The sequence below is a fragment of the Rhinolophus hipposideros genome (genome assembly GCF_964194185.1).
Source record: "Rhinolophus hipposideros genome assembly, chromosome: 3".
NCBI classification, from domain to species: Eukaryota; Metazoa; Chordata; class Mammalia; order Chiroptera; family Rhinolophidae; genus Rhinolophus; species Rhinolophus hipposideros.
The window spans coordinates 74,349,590-74,375,471 of record NC_138049.1 but is presented as its reverse complement, the minus strand read 5'-3'; the positions used below and the strand labels follow the sequence as shown (position 1 = coordinate 74,375,471).

General features: G+C 38.8%; 1 protein-coding gene across 2 annotated transcripts in view; it reads left to right on the top strand.

Moving 5' to 3' along the window:
* Positions 1-25,882, top strand: part of KCNQ5 (potassium voltage-gated channel subfamily Q member 5) — a 534,612-nt gene that overhangs the window by 474,310 nt on the left and 34,420 nt on the right. For both annotated transcript variants that reach the window (XM_081041006.1, XM_081041007.1), the window contains one exon: positions 4,844-5,064. In XM_081041006.1, the coding sequence (XP_080897132.1) occupies positions 4,844-5,064 (221 nt within the window). The remainder of the gene's footprint in view (positions 1-4,843; positions 5,065-25,882) is intronic.

Here is a 25,882-nt window from a genome sequence, read left to right as displayed (position 1 = left end):
CCTCTGTTTACCCCATCTCCTTAATCAACTACTGTTGGCTATATGCCTGCTTCTCAGTTAAGCTGCCTCCCTCGCAGTCTATAAGGCGTTAATACAACCCTGTCAGACTTCTTAGTAGACTTCCGAAAGTTGCTTTAACAGGCACTTCTGAGACTGTTGTAAAGATGCATGTCTTAAAAAGTTAAAGCATAAATGCTATTTTTTTATTATATCACAATCTTGTGCTGTGACCTGCTGAGTGCTTTGTCCAAATTGCTCCTATGCCGTGGTTGGCTTTATTAGGTTCTGAGGAGATGTGTGGCTTTTAGGAGAGAACTCTAGAACACTGATGGAAAAGACTGCGTGTTCTTATATTTCTTGTGCATTTGTTTTCCATTATTTAAATTCCCTTTCTTCTGTGTGCAATGAATGATCTGCATGTGTTGTTAAACTAAACTCAGTAAAGCTAGACTTTTTGTTTCTCAGCGTAGTCAACTTGTGTCCTTATTAGCAAAATGCGAGATTGTTTCAAAAATAATTTTTTCAAAACGGTCTCTCCTTCTGTTAACATGTATTGATAGAAGGAAGAGAGTTAGTCTTTTAAAAACACATCACAAGATTTAAAATAAGAAACATTTTTTTAACAAATTAGCAACCTAAAATCTTTTCTTTAGTAGTTTTCTTAACATGTATTCTATCTGACCATTGGTTTCCTATATTAATTGTAACTGCAGGTGTTTCGTACAAATCAAGAACTTACTTTTTTATTTGAAAGCAATTAATGTTATCAATTTCATTGATTCCTATAAATATTTACTTTTTAAAGTTCTGAAATATTTTGTTCCTCAATCATTTATGCTTTGTTGCATTGCTATTAGTTGTAAGGGTTGCTGTATTCTAAAATATTTATATTCTTTTCATATGAATCAGATGCTAACACAGACTACCATCATTTGTAATGCCTATTTCAAATCTAATTACTTCAACCTAACCGTTAGCTATGTTTCAAGCAGCACGATTAAACTACATAGTCCTCACTGCTAAAATAGTTTGTGTACTTATATCTGAAAAATATAGTCAAATGACTTTGTTTTTGAAAATGGAAAATAAAATCCCTCAGCACTTTCCTGGTGGTGAAATGCTTAGTAATGTGCTGCTCTATTTCCCTCACTCCAGTAAGTTCTGTAATAATAAGCAGAAGCTCTTCAGAATGTACACCTCATGGAAGCAGAGGTACCCAGCATCCCAGCTACTGACATGAGATTTGAGAATGCCGACTAACCACAGGTGCATGACCAGGTTACACCACCACCCTACTTGAGCCCTGTTCAGAGACTCACTCTTCCTAAGGACTTCTTGAATGAAGTTTTCAACTCGCTTGTAATTCCCCTTGTTGCCTGTTGCCTGCTTTGATACTCTGTACCCCAGGGACGCCTTTGTCCCATTGGCAGAGTCCCGCTCAGTCCTGGCAGTCAGCCCCTTGGCGCCTCCTTGTGGTGAGACAACTGCTGAGCTGCTGCACGCACTGGATGTTATAGCTCAGTTGCCATATTGTGCCTGAGGCGAGAATTTGTAGAATGCTTATCCTAAGAAGGGCTAAAACCCTAATTAAGTATAATACTAACTACAGCATTCTAAATCCAAGAGGATTACTGTAGGGTGACAGTGATGCCACACAGTTCCCTGGCAGGGAACACCCAACAGTAGACTGCATGCTGGGCCCTTGGAGTAACGTGTACATCTGGTTCCTAGAGAGGGAAGAATGGCCTTGCAAAGCGGGTGTGCAGCCTCCCCTGAGGATAGTCCTCAGCTGGGACTGTGGGACTGCAGACTAAGATGCTGCAAGGACCACAGGGACCTTTGGGTCACTTCCTCCAAAGAGAGACCTCCTTGTTGGTCTCCTGGGCATAAACCTTGGCATTCTTCCTAAAAACACTATTAACATAAATCTTCTTCAAAAATCATGTTTATAGATTTAACAACAACCGAAAAAAAAATAAACAGGAAAATAATGAAAACTTCAATGGGCCAGTGAAGAATCTATATTTTTTTAATCAATGTGTGTTTTCAATAACAGCCACCTAATCAGTTTAATAGCCATCTAATCAAGATGCTCTGTTGATTTCCAAAAGGAAATGAAGTAGAAAAACTAATAAAAGGGAGCTTTTTGTAAGAGGACACAGAAGCGATCTTTGCCTTGGAAAAGAAAATTTTGCCTGGTTAAAAAGTTCTGGATTCCGATCTTATTCTTAACTTTCATATAATTATATAAAAAGAGAGAGTGAAAACATTACTTTTTTTTTCTAATTTAGTGTGTGATATGTTGAGTTCACTTTAAAATAGTTCTTGAGATTTTTTTTTTTTAGTAGACATTGGCAAATATTCATGTAGTTTAGAAGGACAAAAAGGGAAATGATACCTAGAACTCAATTTGTATCAACTTTAAGTGCTTTAAATGGTAATAAGATTGAGAGAATAATATTATTTCCACTTTCCATTAATTCTTAAAGATAATATCAAAATATTTCAAAGGGGAAATTTTAAAAAATATTTTCAAAGGAGTAACTGTTTTTAAATATTTTGTTATTATAAATAAGCCATGGTGGATTTGATGATGATACTCATGTTAGATTTTCTTTTTTACTTTTTTCTTTAACTGAAATTTTTTAAAAGGAAAAATTAAATTTCACATTAAATGGTTTAATGATCTATTTATCAGCTTCCTGTACATTTAGTTGGTATAAGAAAGAGATATATCTTGAAAGCCTGAGACATAATTTGACATTAACTAAACCCTACTTTCTGTAGTAACTGACATCTGCTAGTTCCAGAAAAGGTAATCGATTAGATAAAGCATAGTGAGAACACTTGTAATGATAGCTATGTCGACTTAAGCCATCCATTAATCTAAATAAAGGTGCAGAGGTGAGCATACATTCCTGCACCAGATCATCCTAAACTTCAGTGATGGAACAGATGTGCTGAAACTGAAAAGACATTGAAACTTTTAATTAAAAAAAAAAAAAAAAAGAAAAGCTTGAGAAAAGTAGACATTTTGGACACTATCCCTTGGAGAATTTTTTTAAATAATTTGAAGGCTTTGGATGACATGGAGAACCTAGCCTGAAAATAAAAAGATGCAGTTTTATGATGTTATTGTTGCTGTTGTTTAATGTAATCTACCATTTACTCACACACTTGCCAAGTACAGAAAAAGCCTCTATGACTGATGGGATTGTTTTAAAGAACTCTTGAACCCACCTGACCCCATCACAAAACTGCCCAGCCTGTTATTTGCATGTGCCTTCAGCTACTCCTGCTGGATTTAGCTATGTCTGCATTTCAAAGGAGAGCTGTCAGCTGCATGGTCAACTTGTTTATTGTTGCCAGGACTCTGATCACCATAGTTCATTATTTGATTTGTTTTCATGTAAACACGCATAAAACATGTTGTCTTTTTAGAATATCATTTGTTAAGCCAGTAGGCATGGAAAAATAAATGTTACTCTTTCTTGTTAGCTACAAAACACATAACAACTAAACACATTTGCTGTTGGCATGCTGCAGGTGGGGACACTGGACGTGGTGGTAAGTGGGAAAGACAAGGCCTCCACTTCACCTCAGATAATCCGTCTCCATGAGACCACTACCTTCCTGCCCCACAAAGGCTGCAGCACAGCTGCAAGTCTCAGCCTCTCAGAATAGCTACACCCTGGGATACCCCTCAAACCCTTCGCCCTTCATTGCTTCAGGCCCTGGAAAATCCTGGGCCTCTCACTTGAAAATGAATTCACTTTCTAATGAATAACACAGTAGTTTATAAATGAAGCAAGAACACAAACAAAATGGATACACAAAGCTTCCTACACGTTCATTGGATTCCCACAAAAATCCCTTCGCTATGTTGTTATTTTTGTCTCCAGGTGAGAGATGAGGACTCCAAACCCCAAGTCTGTGAGATTCCAACCTGCCCTTCCCACCACCTCACACACATCTCTCGATTAAAAGAGTATAGAGATGCACTTCAGATTTTGCTGCTATTGTTAATGCTTCCCTTATCAACCCACAACAGTTCAATCCTAGCTGGCATCTGAGAACTGAATGTCTGAACAAATATAATTTACCAGTAGCTGCCACAGCAAATCAATAACCTGTTTAATAGCAGGAAATTGTGTTGGTGAATATAACGTTTCACTCCGTTAATCAGTCATCATATTCATTATATGTTGGGGCTGTTCTAACTGTGTGTGGTTTTTGTCTCACAAGAATGAATGTAAGCATAAAAGAAATGTGGTGTTAAGTGTTGTATGTATAATATGTGTGTAGTGCTGCCAACCGCTATGAGATTGCATGAATTTATGGATATCATAGTCTTGCCTGGGATATAAAATGCATGCAGAATGTAGATATTTATGTATATGTAACTGTCTCCCTGTTTTCCTATAGAAATGTTTAAAAATTACAAAGAGAAATCCTCCCAAGTTCTAAAAATAACCTTGTTTTACATCTCAAAAGTTGAGGTTAAAGCTAAAATCTGTTTTGAAAGTGAGTACCAGACCAGTTCTTGGTATGCCCAGTGTAATTGTGCACAAACTACTGTACTTGACCTCAGTCCTTTCTATGGTGAATGCAGGAAGCGTGTGTATACATGTAGTAGGAGATTGATTTCAAATGAATGCAGAGATTAATTAAACAAAGCTCAAATTTTCAATAATGGAAAAAAATATATTTCTATGCTCCTACTTGCCGAAAACATTTCATTTTTTAAAAATATATGACCGTATACCATGTCATCAAATTATTTACCCAAGTGGAGTGGAAGAAATTGCTTGAAATAGAATAATTGTGCCTCTGTTGTCCACAGTCAGAAGCTAAGTTTTAAGGAGCGAGTACGCATGGCTAGCCCAAGAGGCCAGAGCATTAAGAGCAGACAAGCCTCAGTAGGTGACAGGAGGTCCCCAAGCACCGACATCACAGCCGAGGGCAGCCCCACCAAAGTGCAGAAGAGTTGGAGCTTCAACGACCGAACCCGCTTCCGGCCCTCGCTGCGCCTCAAAAGTTCTCAGCCAAAACCAGTGATAGACGGTAAGCGGTTTTTCCATAATCATGTTTAATTTGATAGACGCTAATGAGTGAGATTATGAAGTAATTAATTCTCCATCATACCCCTTGAAGATAGAAAGAAACAACCCCAGAGAAAGAATTGTCTGTTTGTTGTATTGCAAATTTATTCATTGCCTTGGGCAAATGTACAAAACATACGTTTCCTTTTGGAAGCAACTTTGGCAGCTCAAGCTAAATTTTAGAGAAATCAAACCCAATGTTGTTAATCCTTCACTCGTATCTACAACACATTATTACTTCTCCGACAAGGTCTGTATCAACATCGACATGACTGTCCTTCTGAGGTATGGGTTACATCTGAGCAGCAGAGGCCCACGGCCCAGAAGAGCAAGTGCTCTGTGAATGTCTTAAAACAAACTCAGAAGGGTAACAGCACCTTTCCGGACAACATTCCCCTTTCTACTACGCTCAGTCCACCACTGAGTCAGACACCACCTACCTATCTTCCCTAGAAAGATTCCTGCTGAAAGTTCTCATCTAATGATAAGTGGAAGCCAAGGTCTTCTCCCAAGAGCAATTAACCTATTTTTTATTTATCATACTCTGTGGCAGAAGTTTACTTGCCAACACATTTTATTAAGTGCCACATAATTTTCATGTTTATAAAATAAAACATTTTCTTTTTCATTTAAGATCAACTTTGCTTTCCTTTCAAGTATGCCTCCTGGGATCTCTTATACTGGGCAAAGAACCAAAATCAAATAGCATCTTCCATTAATGCATAAAAACTGCAAAGGCTATCAGTCCTTGTGTTCTCATTCCCTAGCATAACCTGTATTTTCCCAGGCCCTGAAAGCCTGAGGGATAAAATTAACAACGAGGGGTCATAATCACAGTGATCTCAGACTCCCTGCAGTGGAACCTCAGCCCCTGGGTCCCTCCCTGTCCATCCCGACATCTTTGGGGATGTCTCCCACTCTCAAGTAAGCAACATGAGTCCCCTCTTCACACTTCTTCATTCTCCACAACCCGATGGGTGCCAGGCTCTCCAAGTAGACACCTAGCGACTGACCCAATGTGGCTCTCCTGGCTGGGCTTGCAGCTTCCATCCCAGGTGCAGCACATGCTGATCCTGCCCGGCTTCCCACCACCTGTCATTGTGCTAAGGTAGGAAATGCCCTCTGCACCAGCACTGGACACTCCCCCATCAACCCCTGTGTCCTGAGTCCCTGGCAGCACAGATTTTCAGTGTCCTCTGGTTTCCACTCTCTCCTCCCTAGGAATTTGGCTGAAAGCCCATGAACAGCTGAGTCAAGAGTTACCAGTTACAGGCTTTGTGTTGCACTCAAAATAGACTTTCTGAATATAAATGAATGTTTCATTTCTGGGAGGCAATTTGGCAACATATATCAAAAGCCTTTACATATGCCTAAGCTTGGACACAGCCCACCCACCAATTCAATTTCTAGGATATAATCAATACAATAAAATAATATTAGACATTAGGAGTAGTGCTATAAATTAAAAATTATTGGCATGGAAAAATGATCACAAAAGGTAAATTGTTCCATTTTTGCTGTGTGTGTGTGTGTGTAAATTTATTTATAGGAAAAGGTCTGGAAAGATTTACAATGTATGAAGTTACCTCCAAATGCTGAAGCCACAGTTATATTTTGTTTCTTCATTTTGTTCATCTGTATTTCCTATTATTTCTATAGTGAACATGTAAAGCTTTTTTTATAAGAAAGCAAAAGAGGATTTTCTACTAAAAAATCGGGCCTCCTTTCACACACTGCCCTCTCCCCTTCCCTGACTCTGGGGGCCCTAGTTCTAACTGGTAGTCACCAAGCCCCTCTCCCTAGGTTGATTTCCTCCCAAAGCGTAGAAGAAGCACCAGGTCTTAGTACTGGAGACCAGCCTTCATTGAATGTAGCCGTGGATTGCGTAATGAGGTTTATCAGCTCCTATACAAACAGAGCTGCTGTATTCGGCTCTAGGGCTGCCATAACAAAGTACCACAGACGAGATGGCTTTAAACAACAGAAATTCATTTTTTCACAGTTCTGGAGACTAGAAGTCTGCGATTTCCTTGGCTCACAGATGGCCACCTTTTTCCTGTATCTTCACTTACTTCATCTTCCCTCTATGCATGTCTGTGTCCAGATTTCCTCTTTTTATAAGGACACCGGTCATATTGAATTAGGGCCTACACAAATGACCTCATTTTAACCAAAGTATCTCTTTAAAGACCCTATTTCCAAATAGGGTCACATTCTGAGGTACTGGGGATTAGGATTTCCATGTATGAATTTTGGAGGGATACAGTTCAGCCCGTGACAGAGCTCCAGCTCACTCCCATTACAGTATCCCTGCACAAGCTGGGGTGTGTGCATATCTTTAGCCCTAGCCCTGAGTTCCCACTGTACTAGAAATATATACATCACCCACAATGGCTCCATACTCTTCCAACGTGGGCTTCAAAAAGCATTCCACTCTATGCTATGAGGTCCGTACAGTTGGCTAGGCACATCTAAATATAAAATTCATAGAATCTGGATTCTGAATATGAAAAATGAATTCTAGTACATTTGGCCAGAGGGAAAGCATTTTTCAAAGACTCCTAGAGTCGATGCTATCCATCACAGTATTTTCAGTTACTGCAAAGATGTCTCAGAGGTCAGACAGAAATGGAAGTCCTATTCTCACAAATTGGAAAGGTCTCCTGCCATTTTCCACATCATTCCATACAAGTGCGACTTTGTTTGGTTAGAAAGGAATTGCTTTTCTCTGGTTGATATCTGTCTCAATTGGTTTTGAGTTCCCCAAGTAACAGAAGGCCTGATTGCTGTACTGTTGAAGTAGTTTTGTTGACTGCCCACCTGGAAGAGATCATCATTCCTGACTCGTTTTTTCCAATAGTCCTGAATCTTTATCTCTGGTTTAACTCAGCATTAGATCTTGGGAAAACAAAAGTTCTATTTTTACAGAGAGAAAAAAAAAACTCAAGTAGCTTCAATTGAAGTAAACTTTACTCCATTTTTATTTATAGTGCCTCTCTAGGTTTTAAGTATTTCTAAATTCCACTTACTACTCATAGAAAATAATAATAACCATACAGCCAACTCCCAATTATGCCAGATCTATTTGCTCATTCACATCTCAGATTCTTTTCTTCTACTTCTCTTTCCTTTACGTATTTTGCGCATTTCATTGCCTATTAACAGCTCAGCGTGAGTGGATGAAGAGTAGAAAGAATAATGGAAATTCAGATTAGCTTTTAAGTTAATAACTAAGTTGCATTTGGAAAATAATGGACCTATAACTAAATAATGCTATAATAGAAAAACAAAAGAAATCTATAATTCCTGTGAAATATGATACCCTTTACTATAGATGGTATTATTTTCATGATTTATTTATTCATGACCATTTATTTCATGACTCTTACTAAAGGTTATTAAATACCCCGTGTTGTTTTCTTTGCTATAATTCTTTATGAAATTTACATACTACACTTAAAAAGGCCACAGTTGTCTCCTAATATTGCACATTCATGTGTACCAGAGAAGTGGAAAGGAGTAGGCAGATGTGGAAGGCAGAAATTTACAAATGGCAAAAAGGAAGAAGTAAACTTTAAGGGACAGGTGTAGTGTTGCCACAGCAAATTTATTTTGACCAATATGATATGAATTGTATTTTTAGTTTTTAAATCCAATAATAAGAGATAGAAATGTTTCATTAGTCAATCAATGGTATTTAAGCCTCTTGATATAATTTTTTTAATTAAGTAGTACATGACTTTTAGATTCCACAGGTAAGTGAGACCATGGAGCTGTTTTCTCTCTGTATCAGCCTTATGTCACTCAGCATAATGTCCTCCAGTTTCATTCATGTTGTTGCAAGTGACAGGATAGCTTTCTTTTTTAAGAATGAATGTTCCATCGTATAATTATACCACAACTTCATTTCACTGTGTATGTGCTTATCAGGTCGTCATGTTGTACACTTTATAAAATAAAAAGAAATTGGGTAGGATAGAAATGACATTCTTAGCTCAATATGTAAGAATAATAATGATAAAAGTACAGTTATTAGATCCTTCTCTGTGGCAGATATTGTTCTAAATGCTCTACTATTATTTCATTTAATTCTTCTAATACCCCTATTATTAGCCCCAATTTCTGGATGAGGAAACTGAGGCTTAAAACTAAGTGACTTGCCCTAAGGTGTAAGTAAGGTGTAAGTAAGGGCGCCACAATACACACCTCGGCAGTCTAATTTCACAGTCCTCCTGTAGGCACATTCTCAAATGTGCTCCCAGATACCATATCAGCTTCCCTTTAAGTATCTTTTATGTCTTCTTTTCCCCTGCCACCCCTCCTCCCCCACTGCTTTCACTCTTCCATCTTCAGCTGGTCAGATTCCCTTCCCATTTAAGCCATTTGACCTTTCCACTATCCCAGCCTGTCTTTCTCCCAACCCAGCTGCCAAACCTCTGAACTACATCACCTTTAAAAGACTGCCAGAGCTAGCAGATTAGGCAAATTGGGGAAATGGTCTTTAGATGGCCCTTCTCTATTCTATCACATATCTGGGAAGAGACTCAGAATAGCAATCGGGCTGGTCTTTGTCTGTTTATCCAGGAAGCGAGGGAGGCAAATGGTGAGATCATCTGAGGCCTGTTTCATGATGCGAAAGGTAGTGTCAAGAGATGGACCACTGTCAACCACAGACGAGTGAATGTGGCAGACTGCAAGAGAAAGGAATACCAAGCAGCCAAAATCCACAATAATGAAACTAAGGTAGAGCTAGGGGAAAGTCCAGATTTCTGGTGACTAATTTGCTACCAAGGAAGGCTATACTTGCTGGGCCCTGCTGCACTTGGGAATGCCTTCCTGAATTACACTCCGAGTATAGTAATCTTTATAGAGAAGGATAAGGAGGTAGCTCCACCCTATAGTGCTCTAAAAAAAAAAAAAATCTGTCCCCCATACATGTATAACCTGCATGTTTTAACATACTTAACATTGTTTCCACTTAAGGGGAACATATCAACTCTGGGAGGCAATCCTCAGGGCTCATGCTGGCTGCTATGGGAGATGCATCCTCACCAGGTGTTTATGAGGAAGACTAACCTGACCCTGAGTGCAGGAGGTGTGTGGGGTTCACCTGACCGGAGGCTGGGTGGGCTGAAGATGCAGAACACCTTCCGATCATGGGGGTCCCTTGAGGCCAGTTCCCTTGTTCAAGCACTGCTAATGTCTCTTCTCTCTTCCATGTTTCTTTCTCCCCTCAGCCAATTAGGATGCATTTGGCTGTGGGGCAGATTCACATCTGAGAAGCAGATTCAAATACCTTAAACAATAACAAAATGTATAAAACCCCATAAAAAGAAGGTCAGAGGTAGGACAGCTCCCAGCAAGGACCATCAGGGTCCCAGCTTCACTCCTCTGTTTCTCGAGTCTTCTTTTGACTCTGCCAGTCTCTGGCCACCTCCTCCCCAGGTAGGAAGCAAGATGGCTACAGCAGCTCCAAGCATCTTATCCAGACAATACTTTGAGAGGCAGAAAGGGGACCATCTTATGTTGGTAACTCTTCTTAAAGTGAGGAAAACTGTCCGTTCACATCTTTGTTTTGCAGAAGTGGGTTTTATGCCTGAAACGGCCACTGGTGAGGAGAATGGGCATTGGCCGTCACCAGTCAGGATCCACCTGAATCTGGGGCCCAATGCCTCTGAAGCACATGGGGGGAGGGGTGTAACTGGATAGATTTGAGGAATTATGTTCAGAGATTGGATTTGGGAAGCAACCTCTAGTAGTGTCTGGTACAGCCAAGAAATATTTTCTACTTCATGGTGAAAGTAAGGAGGAAGAATGCCCTTAAACATGTTTTCTCCCAAATAGTCCGTCTGTATGTCATTTCTGTTCCTCTAAGTGGCTATGCTTTTTAAACATAAAAGCCAGATTGGGAATTCTTCTCTTTCTCTCCTTTCTTTTGCCACATAATTTCCATGAGACAATGAGCACAGACTGGCCTAACTCCTTGAATTTCCAAAGGACAAAGTGGGTGAAGGAAAATCTAGGGGAAAGTAAATGAATTCACATTTAGATAATACAATCCCTCCTCACGTACAGTGAGCACGTACACTACCCCCCAGGGGAAACAGGTTGCCTCTCGACCCCGCTCACCAGCTCAGGATGCCACACTCCTCAAGCTACTTGCCTTGGGGACTCCTTCTTCCCTTTCAGGCGCATGATAACTAACTTGGTCTCCCCTAAAGATATCAAAAGAGTAGAAATGCACAGTGTGAGCTGCTGGAATCCTCAACTCCTCTTGAAGTCCAGCCCCTTCCCCTCTTCTTTAACCTCTGTCTCTGGATCCACCGGTCTCCTAAAACTCTTGTTTGAGATTATCAGTATAAGATCAACAAGCATACTGACAAAAAAAGGAAGCATTTTAGTACAGTGGTTTTGACAACCATCCTGAACTAGCAGACTCCTTTACCAACAATGGGATGTTTTCGTCCAAGCAGTATAAATCACAAACTATCAATATTTTATATTTGACTAATTTACGCACATGGGCCTTTCACCTTATACTAATCCTCTTTTACACTTGTTTTCCACCGGCATCTTCTTCTCTCATGTTTTTCTGAGTCTGAGCAGTAGACATGTTTTGTTTTTGTACAAAAATGCCAAGCACTGCACTGCACTTAACATTTTTCCTGTTGTTCCATATGGATGGTCCCGCTTCAGCTAGATTTTGATTATAATTTTCCACACTAGATGATGCTTCCTGGCACTTTTGGAAACTACCTGATAATGACGCTGTATTGTATTGACAGAAATAATTCTGGGTGGGGGGAGGGGGATCAAATATATGGTGATGGAAGGAGAACTGACTCTGGGTGGTGAACACACCGTGAGATTTATAGATGTTGTAATACAGAATTGTACACCTGAAATCTATGTAATTTCACTAACAATTGTCACCCCAATAAATTAAAAAATAATATTAATAATAATTCTTGTTAAAGCAGTATTCTATTAGGGCTTCAGCTTCACCTGTTTGCACACACCCCTGGCAGGGATCCCTGACTAAGGAGCACGCCCCCTCCTGTGAGCTCTATCTGGAACAAAACCTGACGGGTTTCTTAATGATAGAGCAAAAGGATTTTTTGAGAATGACTAACTCTAAGCTCTGGAAACTAACACTCCACAGTTCACGCTTGACCTACCTTAATCATTAGCATAATTCTACCCTGTTTCCCCGAAAATAAGACCTAGCCGGACAATCAGCACTAATGCGTTTTTTGGAGCAAAAATTAATATAAGACCTGGTCTTATTTTACTATAAGACCAAGTATTTGATATATGATATGATTATGATATGATATGATATGATATGATATGATATGATATGATATGATATGATATGATATGAATATGATATGATATTACCAGGTCTTATATTAATTTTTGCTCCAAAAGACACATTAGAGCTGATTGTCCTGCGAGGTCTTATTTTCAGGGAAATAAGGTATGTCAAAGCCTCCAAAGGGTATTCAAGTGGGATTCCGAAGCAGACTTGCAGTTCTCCTTCACTAAAGTGGTGAAACCCATTACCTGGAGGAATTTCCTGAATCCTACTGCATAGGTTTCTTTTCCCTTTAGTTGTCCAGGTTCCTCACTCAGTCAGTCATTTCTTCATTCCAGGACATATCTTAGTCTTCTCCTGTGTGTCCTACACTGTTCCTGCCCCCCTAAGATCCGTTCTGTATTCCAAGGCTCTTAGTACCAGGATGGGCAGAGTGGTGAAGAGAAGAGAGCTCTTACTCTCTGGTTATAGACTCTAACTGACTAAGTATTTATTGTATGTCTGGTCAGGGTTGCTTTTCTAATACTCGTGAAATGCCTGTTCCTAGTTTTTAATTACTAGGGAAACACATTTCTATTTTAATTGTACTGGAGTTTCCTATTCTAATCCAAGTACTCCTTGTAGTTATAGAACCGTATTCAGTGCAGATTTTTATAGGTTCTGCCCCAATATTTTATAGTGATAGGGAAAAATATATTTTGTTCCTCTTGGTGGGATAAATAGTTCCCTTCTGAAGATATGAACTATACATGGATTCCATCTCCTCCCTTCCAGTAAAATCTAAGCTGCCAAAGGACCTCAAGCCCTACCATTCCAGCTTCCACAGATCCAGGGTTTATTGAGAAACCTCAGGCTGCAAACTGGAGCTCTGAATTTTGTTTCACCAGAAGAGCAAAGTGTGTGTGTGTGTATACACTAGTGCTTTAAAATGAATTAGAATGCTTTACTAGTTATCTGCTGTTACATAACAATTTGCCCCAAACTTGGCAGTTTAAAATAACAGACAGTTATAATCTCACAGTGTCTGTGGTCAGGCATCCAGCCGCAGCTTGGCTGGCTGAGTGCTTCCGGCACGCTTCCGGCACAGAGTCTCTCATGAGGTGGCAGTCAAGCTCTTGCTGGGCACGAAGTCATCTCAACGCTCAACTGGGGGGAGAATCCGTTTCCAGGCTCACTGAAGCATTTGCTGGCAGGCCTCATTTCCTCACTGCATCAGCTACCCCATCCATAGGTTGCCTGAATATCTTCATGACATGCAGCTGACAAAGACAGAGTGCACACTTGAGAGAAACAGAGTACCCAAGACAGAAGCTGCAGTCTTTGATAGCCTAACCTCAGAAGTGACATACCACCACTTCTTCCACGTGCTAGTGGGCACCCCGACCAAGCCTGGTACAATGTAGAAGGGGACTGTACAAAAGGGTGAATACCAGGAGTGGGTATCACTGGGGACCTTCTTAGTGGCTGGCTACCACCGATGCCTTTAAATTGGTTATGTCTTTCAAGTGACATATTTCCACCACTCCCTGTTGTGTTTCCAAGAACCCCAACCACCAGCTCCCCATCCCTTCCAAATGTTTCCTTTACCTGCCTACCTCTAAACGCATGTGGGTTTGTGACCTCTAGTCTAACCATTTCATGTCCAGTATCCTATGTATTATAGTTCAAAAAAAAGAAAATCACATCCTGGCCCTCAACCTTGATCACCATTGAACTGGACGATTATATTCCGTTCTTAGTGCAGCCTTTCAAAAATACTATTAACAAAATATTGAGCATTCTATTAGTGTGACAAAAATAAAAGAAAATGAGAACACAGGAAACCAGCTAGTCAGTAGCAAAACCAAAGTTCTGACCTCTACCCCAGTGCTCTTTTTTTTTTTTTTTTTACAATGTGCAGCCAGTCTTCAGCTGCTTAAAGAAGTTGAAGAGCTGTCCTCAGTTGCTTCAAAGGGCAGAACCAGAACCAACAATGCACTACTAATTTTTAGCTCAATATCATGACAGTCTAGCAATTAGAGACCCACACCAATGGAAGGGAGGCCATCATTGGAAGCCTCCAAACCAAAGTTGGATGATCAACATTTAAGAATTTCTGGGCCCTTATGGAGATCAAGCCAGACAATCCCTAAGAAATGTTCTTCCAAACCTGAGTTTCTGGGACTGCTCTTCTGGCTCCTCATTAACTGTTAACCTCTTATCTTTCCCGAGAATTCCAAACTGAAACATGGAAGAGTTGGCTGGGAAATGACGGAGACACATTTTCTCTCCTGACCTTGGATTCATCTCTCTTTGACACAGAGAAAAATGATTCCCATGGATTCTTACTCTTTCTCTACCCCTTTCACTGTCAGCTGTAGCCCTTCATTTCCTTAGGAGTGTCTCCCCCTATGGTTATGAGGTATATGTGTCTGCTCCTTAATGGAGCGTTCACAGAATTTGGGGAAGGCTTCAACTAGCAGATTTCAATTCAAGCCAACAAGTATATATTTGGTGACTGCTGCTCAGGGCTGGCGTTTTCCTGGGCACTAAAGAGAGCACAGTGAATAAGCATGATGACTGCCACCTCAGAGAACTGGCCATTTGTCTGTAAGTTTTACTGCCCAGCCGCACTCTACTTGCAATATTGATTGAAACCGGCGGGGAACAAGGCACCTTCCTCACTCTTCAGACTTCACACTTTTCATAAATAACCTGTGGGTGACCTCTGAAATTCGCACAAAATAAGCACAAGGTTACCCATTACACAAATCACAGAATTTAGCCCACATTCAAGAGAAGTACTTTACAGCTGCATGGTGATTTTTCACTCGTATATTTCAAATTATTTCCTTCAAAGGCACACTTAGTTGTCTGCTTCACAAAGAGAAACCAATATGACACAATTTTAAAATTATATTTAATCGCTTTCATGGTGTGCTCTACTTGGTAAAGAAGGAAAAAGAAAGGTTAGGGGAAGGCCAGGATCCTTTTTCTGGAAGGGATGGCTGACACAGGAAAAAAGACACAATACGCAGGCTCTGCTTTCTGCTCCTGCAGTATGAAACTCACTTACATTGTCCCAAATTCCTTTTATTTTATTTTCAATGTCTAATTTTTCCCAGCATTGCTTCTCTTGCCATCTTTTTCCTCTGTTGCCCTGTACAATGCAGGACAACAGTTCCTGGACTCTGAAAATATAGTAACCTCAGGAGAATATTACCTGCAGAAAATTAATCTCTGTACCTCCAGTTATAAAGATTCATTTGCATATGAAATCCTTAATTCCCAGTGATGAGAAATGTCCATCTTTCACTAATCTAATACAGTAGCAACTGTTGTACCATGTCATTTTGTTGGAGGCTATGACTAAGCTTTACCAAAATTGTTTTGAACCAGTGTTCCCATGATTTTGTTTTGGTTGAAAAATGTCATGACCTCATTTTTTTCTTATATTTGTATAAGTCGTCTATTGTAGCAAAACTATCCTTTCCCCACCACCACCACCACCCCAATTTAGTGGCGGCAATCATTTAGTTAGCCCACCATTCTTTTGGTGGGCAATACTCCTGGTCTTGGCTGGCCTCACTCATACATCTGTGATCAGCTGCTGGGTTGCCTGAGGGCTGACTGGCCTAAGGAGGCCTCAGCTGGGCTGACTCATCTCTGCTCCATGTGATCCCTCAGTTTCCACCAGGTTGGGCTGGTTCCCATGGTTGTGGTGGGTTCCTAAGAGCAACAAGCATAAAACCTGCAAGACCTAATGAGGCTTAGGCCCAAACTCTCACAGAGTAATGTCCACTGCATCCTATTGGTCAAAGCAAATCACAAGGACAGCCCAAATGCAAGGGGTGGGGAAAGAGACTCCACTTAAGGTAAGGAGCTGCAGCTATTGTGGCCAATATTGCAATCTACCACCCCAGCTGTTTGTAGCTTATTCACTTTTATTCTTTGCAATATCCTATTGGGTCTACATCTGATTTATTTTTTATTCATCCCTATAGTTTCCTTCACTTCTAGAGCCTAAGAAGGAAAGGGAAGGAAAATAGCATTATTTGCACCTAGTACATGCTAGGTGTTGACTAGGCATTTTCGCTGGGTTCATTCAATACCTGCATAGCCATTTTGCAAGAAAATCGAGACCACAAAATGAAAATAACTGCCCAGGTAGCTCAGTCTAAATGCCAGAGTTCAGGCTTGAAATTGCATTTAGGTTCAATTCCAAAGTTTTTCATGTTCTACCATGGTGTTTAGCATGTTTTCTTGCAGTTAAATCACGTCACTAATAAATGAATGAAACAGTACAAATCAGCTATAAGTTTAGTATTTGTCAAATGATTTATCTTCTTTTTCAATTAATATGGCAAATCTATTCAAGCCATGCTCCTCTGTCATTATGTATACACTACAAATATTCTCTCCCTACCTCTTCAAGTGTCAATTAAGGTAATGCACCAGTAATTCCCATTATTATTTGAAAGCCACACTTAAATATTGCCATCTCTGGCCATCCTAGTCCAAATGCTATCCAGGTTTACACACTGGCATTTCCTGGCAGTATTACTGCTAGGCTAATAAGAATTGAAAGATGAGAAAAAATTTACCACTGTCTATTTTGAATTCCCCAAAAGATTTGCTTAATGAATAATGCAGATTTGTAATTCTGCAGTTTGTCAGATATTGTAAACCATGACTGCTTTGATTGAAGTCAGATGTCTCTGAATATGATTCAAAGCAGACAGATCTCATCTTTTTTGGAGATAAGATTAAATAAGATTTTTGTCACTGATTCAAAATGTTTCTCCCTAAGACTGTCTTAGTCTAGAATGGCACAAGAGCAATCCACCGATCTCTTCTAATTTGTCCTAGTTCAAATATTTTGCTGTGCACTGAGGGAGGGTGTCTGAGATGACACTGTCAGGCACGAACCAATAACTATCCCAGTTATATGCATGTGATTGGCCTTTGCTCTACTATAATCACTTGGCTTTGCGAGGATTACCCAAACGGTTTTTCTAATGAAGGCAGTCCTGCTAGACTATGAATTTCCTTTGCATTGATTACAAACACCTGGATGACTTACTAGTGGAATTACAGAAGTCTACAAAAGTTCATTTGTGTGTGTATGAGTAAAAACAAAAACGTTTTCACAAAACTGGGAGTTTTACATCTTTGTTTTCAGTTGGAAAAACTTAGTGCCTTGAGTATGGTGAATTCTCAAGGAATTTTTTATGAAAATTGAACTAATTTGACACACTGGTAAGAAAGCCAGTCTTGGAATAAAATAGAACTTGTTTCAAATGCTAGGTCCCCCACTATGCTGGGCGAGATGAGGCAAGTGACTTAACCTCTCTGTGCTGTCATCTATGTATGTATGTATGTATGTATCTATCTATCTATCTATCTATATATCTTTAAAATAGCAGGAATAATACCTACCTAATTAGGTTGCATTTGAAATAATGAGATACAGTGTGTTTAAAATCCTTGTTCAATGGCCAGCACAGAATAGGTACTCAATAAATTGAATGCAATGTTATTATTTATTAATTTATTAATGCTAATGTCTACATTAATTTTCATGAGCTAAAGTGCTAGGCTTGATTAATGTGCATGTTTTCATCTTCCCTTCCTCCTGTACCGGATGGCAATTCCTCTCCATAGTAAAAGGAAGTTTAAAAGTTATATGTTTATACAAACTTTATTCCTTCATTCTTAGACTGAGTTTTAGGAGTCTTCCTGTTGAATAATTTATATAGTCACAAAAAGAATGAAGTATCTTTGTTATATCTCATGCTATTACTATTTATCAGGGATCGTTGCCTTTATTAAAGATGACAGAAATAGTTCATTTGTTATGGCAAAGAGGTATTATGTGCCACACAGTGTGTGGCACATAATAGTTGCTTAAAAAATACTTATTGTGAATAAATGAATGATGAACAGCTAATGAACAAATAATCATTTATTACTTAGCTACTCAGGAGTCAATTTGTTAAAACTTATTGATAAAAATTGCTTTGGGATTATAAAAAGCCCCCACACAAATGAGATGTATCACTGAAGCATACAGTGTGATATTATTATGTCTTTATTGCTGAATCATTGCATGCTGAGGTGTTGATTAAAATGGGTATTTGACTGATTTTTAAGAAGGTAATGAAACTCCTGTATTGCTTTATAGTTGCAATAATTTTAAAAGAACCCATAAAAACATACTTCAGTTTTCCCATTTAAATAAATATAATGACTATAATAACATATGAAATTAAACAGAAGAAAGAAAAAGGTTTTATATTTTTTTTCTTTTTTACTTTATGGGCAGTTACTACTAAGCCATTATTATGATGTGATCAGCAATTTTAGCAGTAGAGACGATACTAATTATTTTTTAAAATCCCTAGTGCTTCATATCATCACTCACAACAGAAAGACTCCTTTTAATTAAGTGTCAGGAACTAGTCCATGAAACTTTGCCAGCATTTCTGCTAACCAGTAAGTAAGGTTAATTGACAATTCTTAATAAAGAATCTTAGAGAAATTCGTATCATAATTAACATAATTTAAGATGCTGATAATACATGAATTATCTACTCAATCAGTATAAGTGGAATCTTTGATCTTGAAGAGAAAGTGCAGTAGTATCTTACATTAGTAAGATCTCTCATTCGTATAAATTAGTATTTCCGAATGTTGCTAATTAGCAAGCCTGAGAACAACCACAATAAAAATCAAGTTTGCCAAATAGAAAGAGTGGTGGTTAATGTATTTCGTAAATATGGTTCGATTACTACTGATTGAATCCCCCAGTAACCAAGTTCTCTGTGACTGGCAGTCACCATGCAGAGAATGCAAAGCAACCCAACCGTTAGTCACTTAGTAGCCATCTAGGTTATCAGATCGACTGTCATAATATCACAATGTTTGTGTTCAAGTAACACTTATTTTACTGAATAAAGGCCCTAAAGCTCAAGGATAATGATGCTGGCAATTCAGATATGCCAAAGAGAAATTATAAAGAGCATGTATGTGTGGGGAAAAACAGAGTGTATATGTAGGATTTGGTACTATACGCTATTTCCAGCATCCACAGAGGTCTTGGAAAGTATCCGCCTCGGATGAGGGGAGACTACTGTACCTGAGGACTCTTATGTTAAGTACGTTGCAGACTGTGTGCATGTCTGTGTACCTCCTGTAGGGAAACATGTGAAAATGGAGCAATAATTCTTCCTACATCTTCCAATAATCTCTCAGTAACATTTTCCACAAAGTCAATTGCATCAAGGAACCCAATCGGTTCCACTGTGACTTTTCTTGGGGAAGTCCTCTTGGAAGCTTCCCTCCCCCTTTTAGCTAAGTTGACTGACCTCCAAGCCTGCTGCTGCATGGTTATTGCCTTTTGCATTTCTTTTGATTTCCTTTTAGATTGAATTCCCAGTTGCAGGGTATCGTGTTCTTGTCATTCTTGATATATACTTATTTCAGAAAGTAAAACTCCAATATTTTTTCGGGCAAAAAGATGGTGTGATGACAGAAAGCGTGAGGCTGACAGCTGTCGACGTGCCTGTCCCTTGTTAATCTGTCTTACCTGGACCGATTACCCTCCCCACTTCCGCACTGTGATCGCACAGGGGTTTCCTTCACTGTCGTCCTGTTCTTCCTGTTGTCTCCTGTTTCTCTGTCTTCTCTCTTGTTTCACTTTCCCGTTTTGATGAGGTACCTCTTCAAGTGCATTCCTGAAAAGATGCAAGGAAAGCCAAGTGTTCTGAGAATGTTCATGCCTGAAAATGGCTTTATCCCATCTTCATGCAACTTAATAGTTTGGCTTGTGACAGGATATAGGAGGGAAATAAAGTCCCTTCAGCATTTTGAAAGCATTGCACCCTGTGTACTTGTTTTCAGTATCGTCATTAAGTCCAAAGCCATTCTGATTTTTGCACAGGAGCAGTTGGGGCTTTTCATTTGTTTGTATGTATGTTTATCTTTAGAAGCTCACAGAATTCACTTTTTGTCCTCAGTGTTCTAAATTTTCATAATATTTCTTGGTATGGGTGTATTTTTATCCACTACAGTGGATACTCAAGGGGTCATTTTAAACTGATCATTCATGACCTTCTGTTCTGGAATATTTTGTTGTTTGTTTTGGTTTTTTATGGTCTCTTCCCTTTATTTTCTCTGTTGTCTCTTATGGAAATCCTTTATTTGGAGGTTGAACTTGTCAACTGGCCCTCTGATTGTATTATCTTTCCTCTCCCATTTTCCACCTCTTTGTCTTTAACTCTACTTTCTAGGAGTCCTTACTGAGATTTTTATTTCTGCTATCATTTCTAAGGTTATTTGTTGTTGTTGTTCTTGTTGTTGTTGTTTACTAAGTGTCCCTCTGTTTTAGGGTCCTATTTTTGTTTCATAGGTATAGTATATTGCCTTATCTATGTGAAGATATTGACAGTGTTTCAAAATTTTATTTTCCTTCGTTTATATTTCCTTCTAATTGATTTGGATCTCTATCTTTGTATGGGAAGATTTCTTCAGCTATTTAGTAAACCTTGGATGTCTCCTCATAGTTAAGTGTGGAAGATGACATGGGTGACTGGAATTTCCGACCATATGGTTGGAGCCAGTCCACTTTGATCTTCACCATAGGTTGATCTGGGTCAGCCATTTCTTGGGAAATTTCTGGTGTTGGTATAAATTAGTACTTTTTTGTTGAGCTGCTCATATTTTGCAGAGAGTACTTATCAACTCCTAACTGGAGGGTAGAAATCCTGCTGCCATTGTTAAGATATGATGCTATGCCAGTGGGTTCTCAATATACAGACTGTGTATGGTCACTTGATGCCCTGGATTTTGGTGTAATACCACCCTTCAACTGTGACACTTCACCCAGACACTTCCAGTCAGTCCCCGGCTGGAAAAGGAGAAAAGCATCTGCCCTGAAGGTGTGGGGTAGATTGCACACAACCTTCCTTATCTTGTTATCCCCAGAAGTACCAAGTGCTGCCAATTCCTGAGCCTTTTGAATTTTCTGAAGTGTAAATTTTGTTGTTTCTCAGCTTTTCCGTATGTGGCACAGGGTTTTCTCTGGTATCAGTCAGTTACCTAACTTGTCCATCTGCTTTCCCACTTCCAAAATTATACTGTTGCTGCCTCCTTTCCCATTCTATTCTTTATGAGCTTATGGTTTTTTTTAAGAGCATCTTGTCACTGTAATGTTGGTTGGTTTTTCAGAGGGATCAACATTAGATGTGTATGTTCAATGTACCACTTTAACGCAGAAAGGAATTTGTGTGTGTGTGTGTGTGTGTGTGTGTGTGTGTGTGTGTTGGATTACAATAGCAAATGTATTTCTTATTGTGGATAGAAATCAAAACATTTGAAAACTACTGCTAGACCATGCCAACAACAAAGTAGTCAAGTCCATACAAGGCTAATTGTATTTTCTCTCTACTATGAAAGTCTTCCATGGAACTGAGGGAGCTTTAAAGATGTATGGGACCTTTTTTTTTTTTTTTTCCAGAATGTGGTATTCTCAGGAAACTCTAGATCTAACTCTTTTTAGGGGAAAAAAAGGTAAGCTGCACTTCCTCTGATAGTGTAGTCAAATGCGCCTCTTCATTTTTATTCTGGGTATTAAGATTATTTATTCTGGGTCTTAAATTTTGTTCCATGTCATAATACCAAAAAATAAAACAAAATGATCAGCCAGCACACCTAAATTATGCAATCTCTATCAATGTATAATCTTCAATTGTGCTAACATTTGCTATATAAATTGTATCTACTTTGGTAAAAATACACAGGAAAATGAAATTACCTTCTCAAAATGTTAAAATTATCCCTTTAACCAGAATATTGCTTTAAAAACTCAAAAGGATATTTTATATATCCAATATATATGTTACAGATATGAATACTTGTACTTTTTTTCAATAACAACAATATTTTTGTTTATAAAATTGTTTACCCAATTTTGTTTCAAATTGTATAGCATTTTAATTCTACAGCCTAGAAAATATTTAATGGGAATATGTTCACAGATGCATCAGAAACTTTCTTATAGCATAATATTTTATTTCTATGGGAATTCAATGATTTTCTTAGTTTTTAATATGAACTTAATTTTAAGCTATTTACTCCACATCTCCTAAGATTCAGAATTGAGTGAAAAGTAGTCACATGACTGAAATTTCACTATTTGCCCCACAGTACTAGCAATATAAGGTACTGAGATAAAGGTGACATTTAGGAAAACACTAGAGAGTGAATGTCCAAAAGTGACATATGAAGTTACACTATATCTCACTGTGATATATTTCCATTTCCATTAATGTTACACTGTTTCTGAAGAGAAAAATAAGTATTATATTAATACGGATGATATAGATAGCTAGTGAGAAATCCCTATTGCTTGTTGTACTAATGTTAAAATTCTTCTATTATTTGTTAATCATAAACTTATAGAGCCAAAAATGTAAAATGGACCTATAGGTTGCATTTCAATCTAAAATAAAATTGTAGAGTATGATTTTATTCAACAAACATTTCCTGAGTTCTACTATAGAAGTTATCCATTCTTTTACTTTAAACTCATGTTGCCTCTTGAATATTTTCATGGGGTACTAGGGGAAAATCCTATTTTAAAATCCTGTAAAAATTAAACTTTATGAGGAAAATTGCACTTTTTTTTTTTCACAGTAGGGTCTTGAAGTATACCTAGTCAAGGAAGATTACCAAAAGTAAAAACAAAAAAAAGCCACAAGAGAACACTATAAGGCCAAAATCCAGAGGTTAGCTAGTGACTTCGTCTTTGTAATCAATACAATAGATAGTACGGAGGGGTATTACTCTCACCCTGATTGGTCCCTACAGTAAATATTAGCACATTATTCTAAGTGCTTGAGATACATCAGAGAACAAGGTCATTGAGGAGATGATATTCTAATAGGGAAGATAAATAATGAACACATACAAGTAAATTGTTTAGTATATTAGAAAGTGACAAATGCTATGAAGCAAAGAAAAAGGAAAGCCAGGTCTGGAGATTCAGATTGGTGGAGGGGAGAGGTACATAACCTTAAATAGGGTAGTCCAGGTGGTTCTCCTGGAAAACTGATATTGAACTAAGGCAGCTAGGGAGCCTTGAGGCTATCTGGAAAGGAACATTTCCCAAAGCAAACCCTACAGACAGAGATGCCTGGCTCCTTCAAGGAGCAACTCGGAGGCCTGGCATCGGGGGCCTTCAGGGAAAAAACAAGTGGGAGAGTGATGGGAAATGAGATCAGACAGGAAGTGGGGAGCAGGCAGACATACAGGGCCTGTAGGCCTTGTAAAGACTTGGGCTTTTACGCTGGGAAGAATGGGGCGCCATTGGAGAATTGTTTGCAGAGAGACATGATCTCAATTTTAAAAGGAGTGCTCTGCCTTTAATAACCCTATATCTTGGGCAGGCCACTTAACCTTGCTGAGCTGCAGTTTCCTCGCTTGTAAAATGAGCATAATATTTCCAATCTGACAATATTATGTTTTAAATTACAGTCCATGTCTATAAATCACTTCACCTGTGAGAACAATAAATTGCAGCTATCATTAATAAAAAAAAAAAAGGGGCCCTTGCCTCCATGCCACAAAGTGCTGAAGGCAAAGGCCTGAATTCAGCCATCTCTGTAACAAAGTTGAGAATCAGGAGCCATCATGGCCTCTTATCTGGCAACTTCTTCAGTGAAGACACTCATCCCTAGACTTCTGGGAAATGACCCACCAAGTGAACAAGAACACAGTGAAGGGCCATCTACCTAACCGCAGAGTTCATGTATTTTTCAAATCCTAAATCTGGACATTATTTAAATCAAGGAACTCCTGTCATGGTGCTGAGGGGAAATTCTTTATCATTCATGAAGCAAACAAGTGGTGAGTGTCTTCTTTGCACCACCCAGTGTTCCAGTGGCAGAAGGTACATGGATGAGAAGATGTAGGGTATATAAATAAATGGATATGAAGACATGGTCCCTGCCTTCACAGAGGTTTCTGTCTAGCCAGGAAAGGGGCTTATAAACAATCAAATATAATATTGTGAATAATGATCATCAGCGATAATGTGTCCACAGTACAGGAAGTCAGGGCTGAGTTGGTCTTGGGGATCAGGCTGTGTTTCATGGAGATGATAGACACTGAAAGGGCTTGTAATTGCAGAGTTGAAGCTGAGGCTCTAAACTCTGTCATGCTTCCCTCCACACTTCATCCTCTTTGCTTTGGATAACTCAAAATAAAAGTAATTGCTAAACTGCAAAATATAATTCTTGTTTTCAAAATGGCACAGAAGTTATATGCATGCTGACATTTACAATTTACTTTTTTTTTTTATTAGTTAGACAGTGGAAATGTGATGGCTCGGTGCGACGCATGCTGAAATTTAAATGGTTTGTTCTAAATATTCTGATAGTCTCCCCGTTTTGGGTGCCCCTTGATTTTGTGGGACCGTGTGCATATTATAATCTATTCACTGCAAATTCAGCACCCAAAGATTGCCAGCCAAAAAAGGGAAAGGAAAGGAGACTGAGTGGGGGATCTATAGATAGTACCCCTTGGGAAGTTATCCAAAGGTAATGATTCTTAAACAGCACCTCGAGAAACCGTTGATAATCTGGTGTCGCTGGAGCATGGGATGGAAAAGCAATAGTTCCCCCACATGACAACCAGAGATGTTCAGCTTGACCTTAACATTAAATATCACTCAACACAGAGGAAAAGAGACTAGAAGAAACTATGTTAAAATTGAATAGGATTTGCCTCAGAGTGTTAGAACTATGTGATTTTGTTCTCATTCTTTAGGATTTCATTTAAAATTCAAATGTTCAAAGTTTCTACAGAAAACAAGCGTTATGATTACAATGAAAGAAAAACAAAGTTAAAATAAAGCGTATTAGAAAAGAAAAAAATTCTACAACAAAAAAATGCATTATATGGGGCATTTTTCTGGGCTCCTTCTTAGTGCCTTGAGGGCCCAGTACGTGTCTTGGTGACTTAGCAGCATCCAGCACAGAACAGGAAACAAGGGCCTGAGCCAAGGACAGAGTGAAATGAAATTGTGCTACTACATCAGAGCCCAAGCAGTTATTCTAAACTCCAGCTGGATTAAAGGAATTGCCTTTGGACTAGCACATGACTAAAATGGAGCCTCTAAATTTAGGATGATATTTAAGATGTTGGGAAATGATAGCAAGAAAAAGGTAATTGAAATACAACCAGCGGCAGAAGGAAGGAACCCTTGGAAAATAAATTATAATTCATAATAGGGTGTAATTAATGTGTCATCACCACCATTAATAGGAGCCATTTTAATGTGTGTTCCCCATAGCACAACAGAATAGAATCATTACACTCTTCACTTAAATTCCTAAAATAAAAAAATGTGTTGTGAACTTCTAGCTCTCACATTTTTACTACAAGAAACATTACAGTAGTGGTTGCCTTTTAGTTCTGGGAC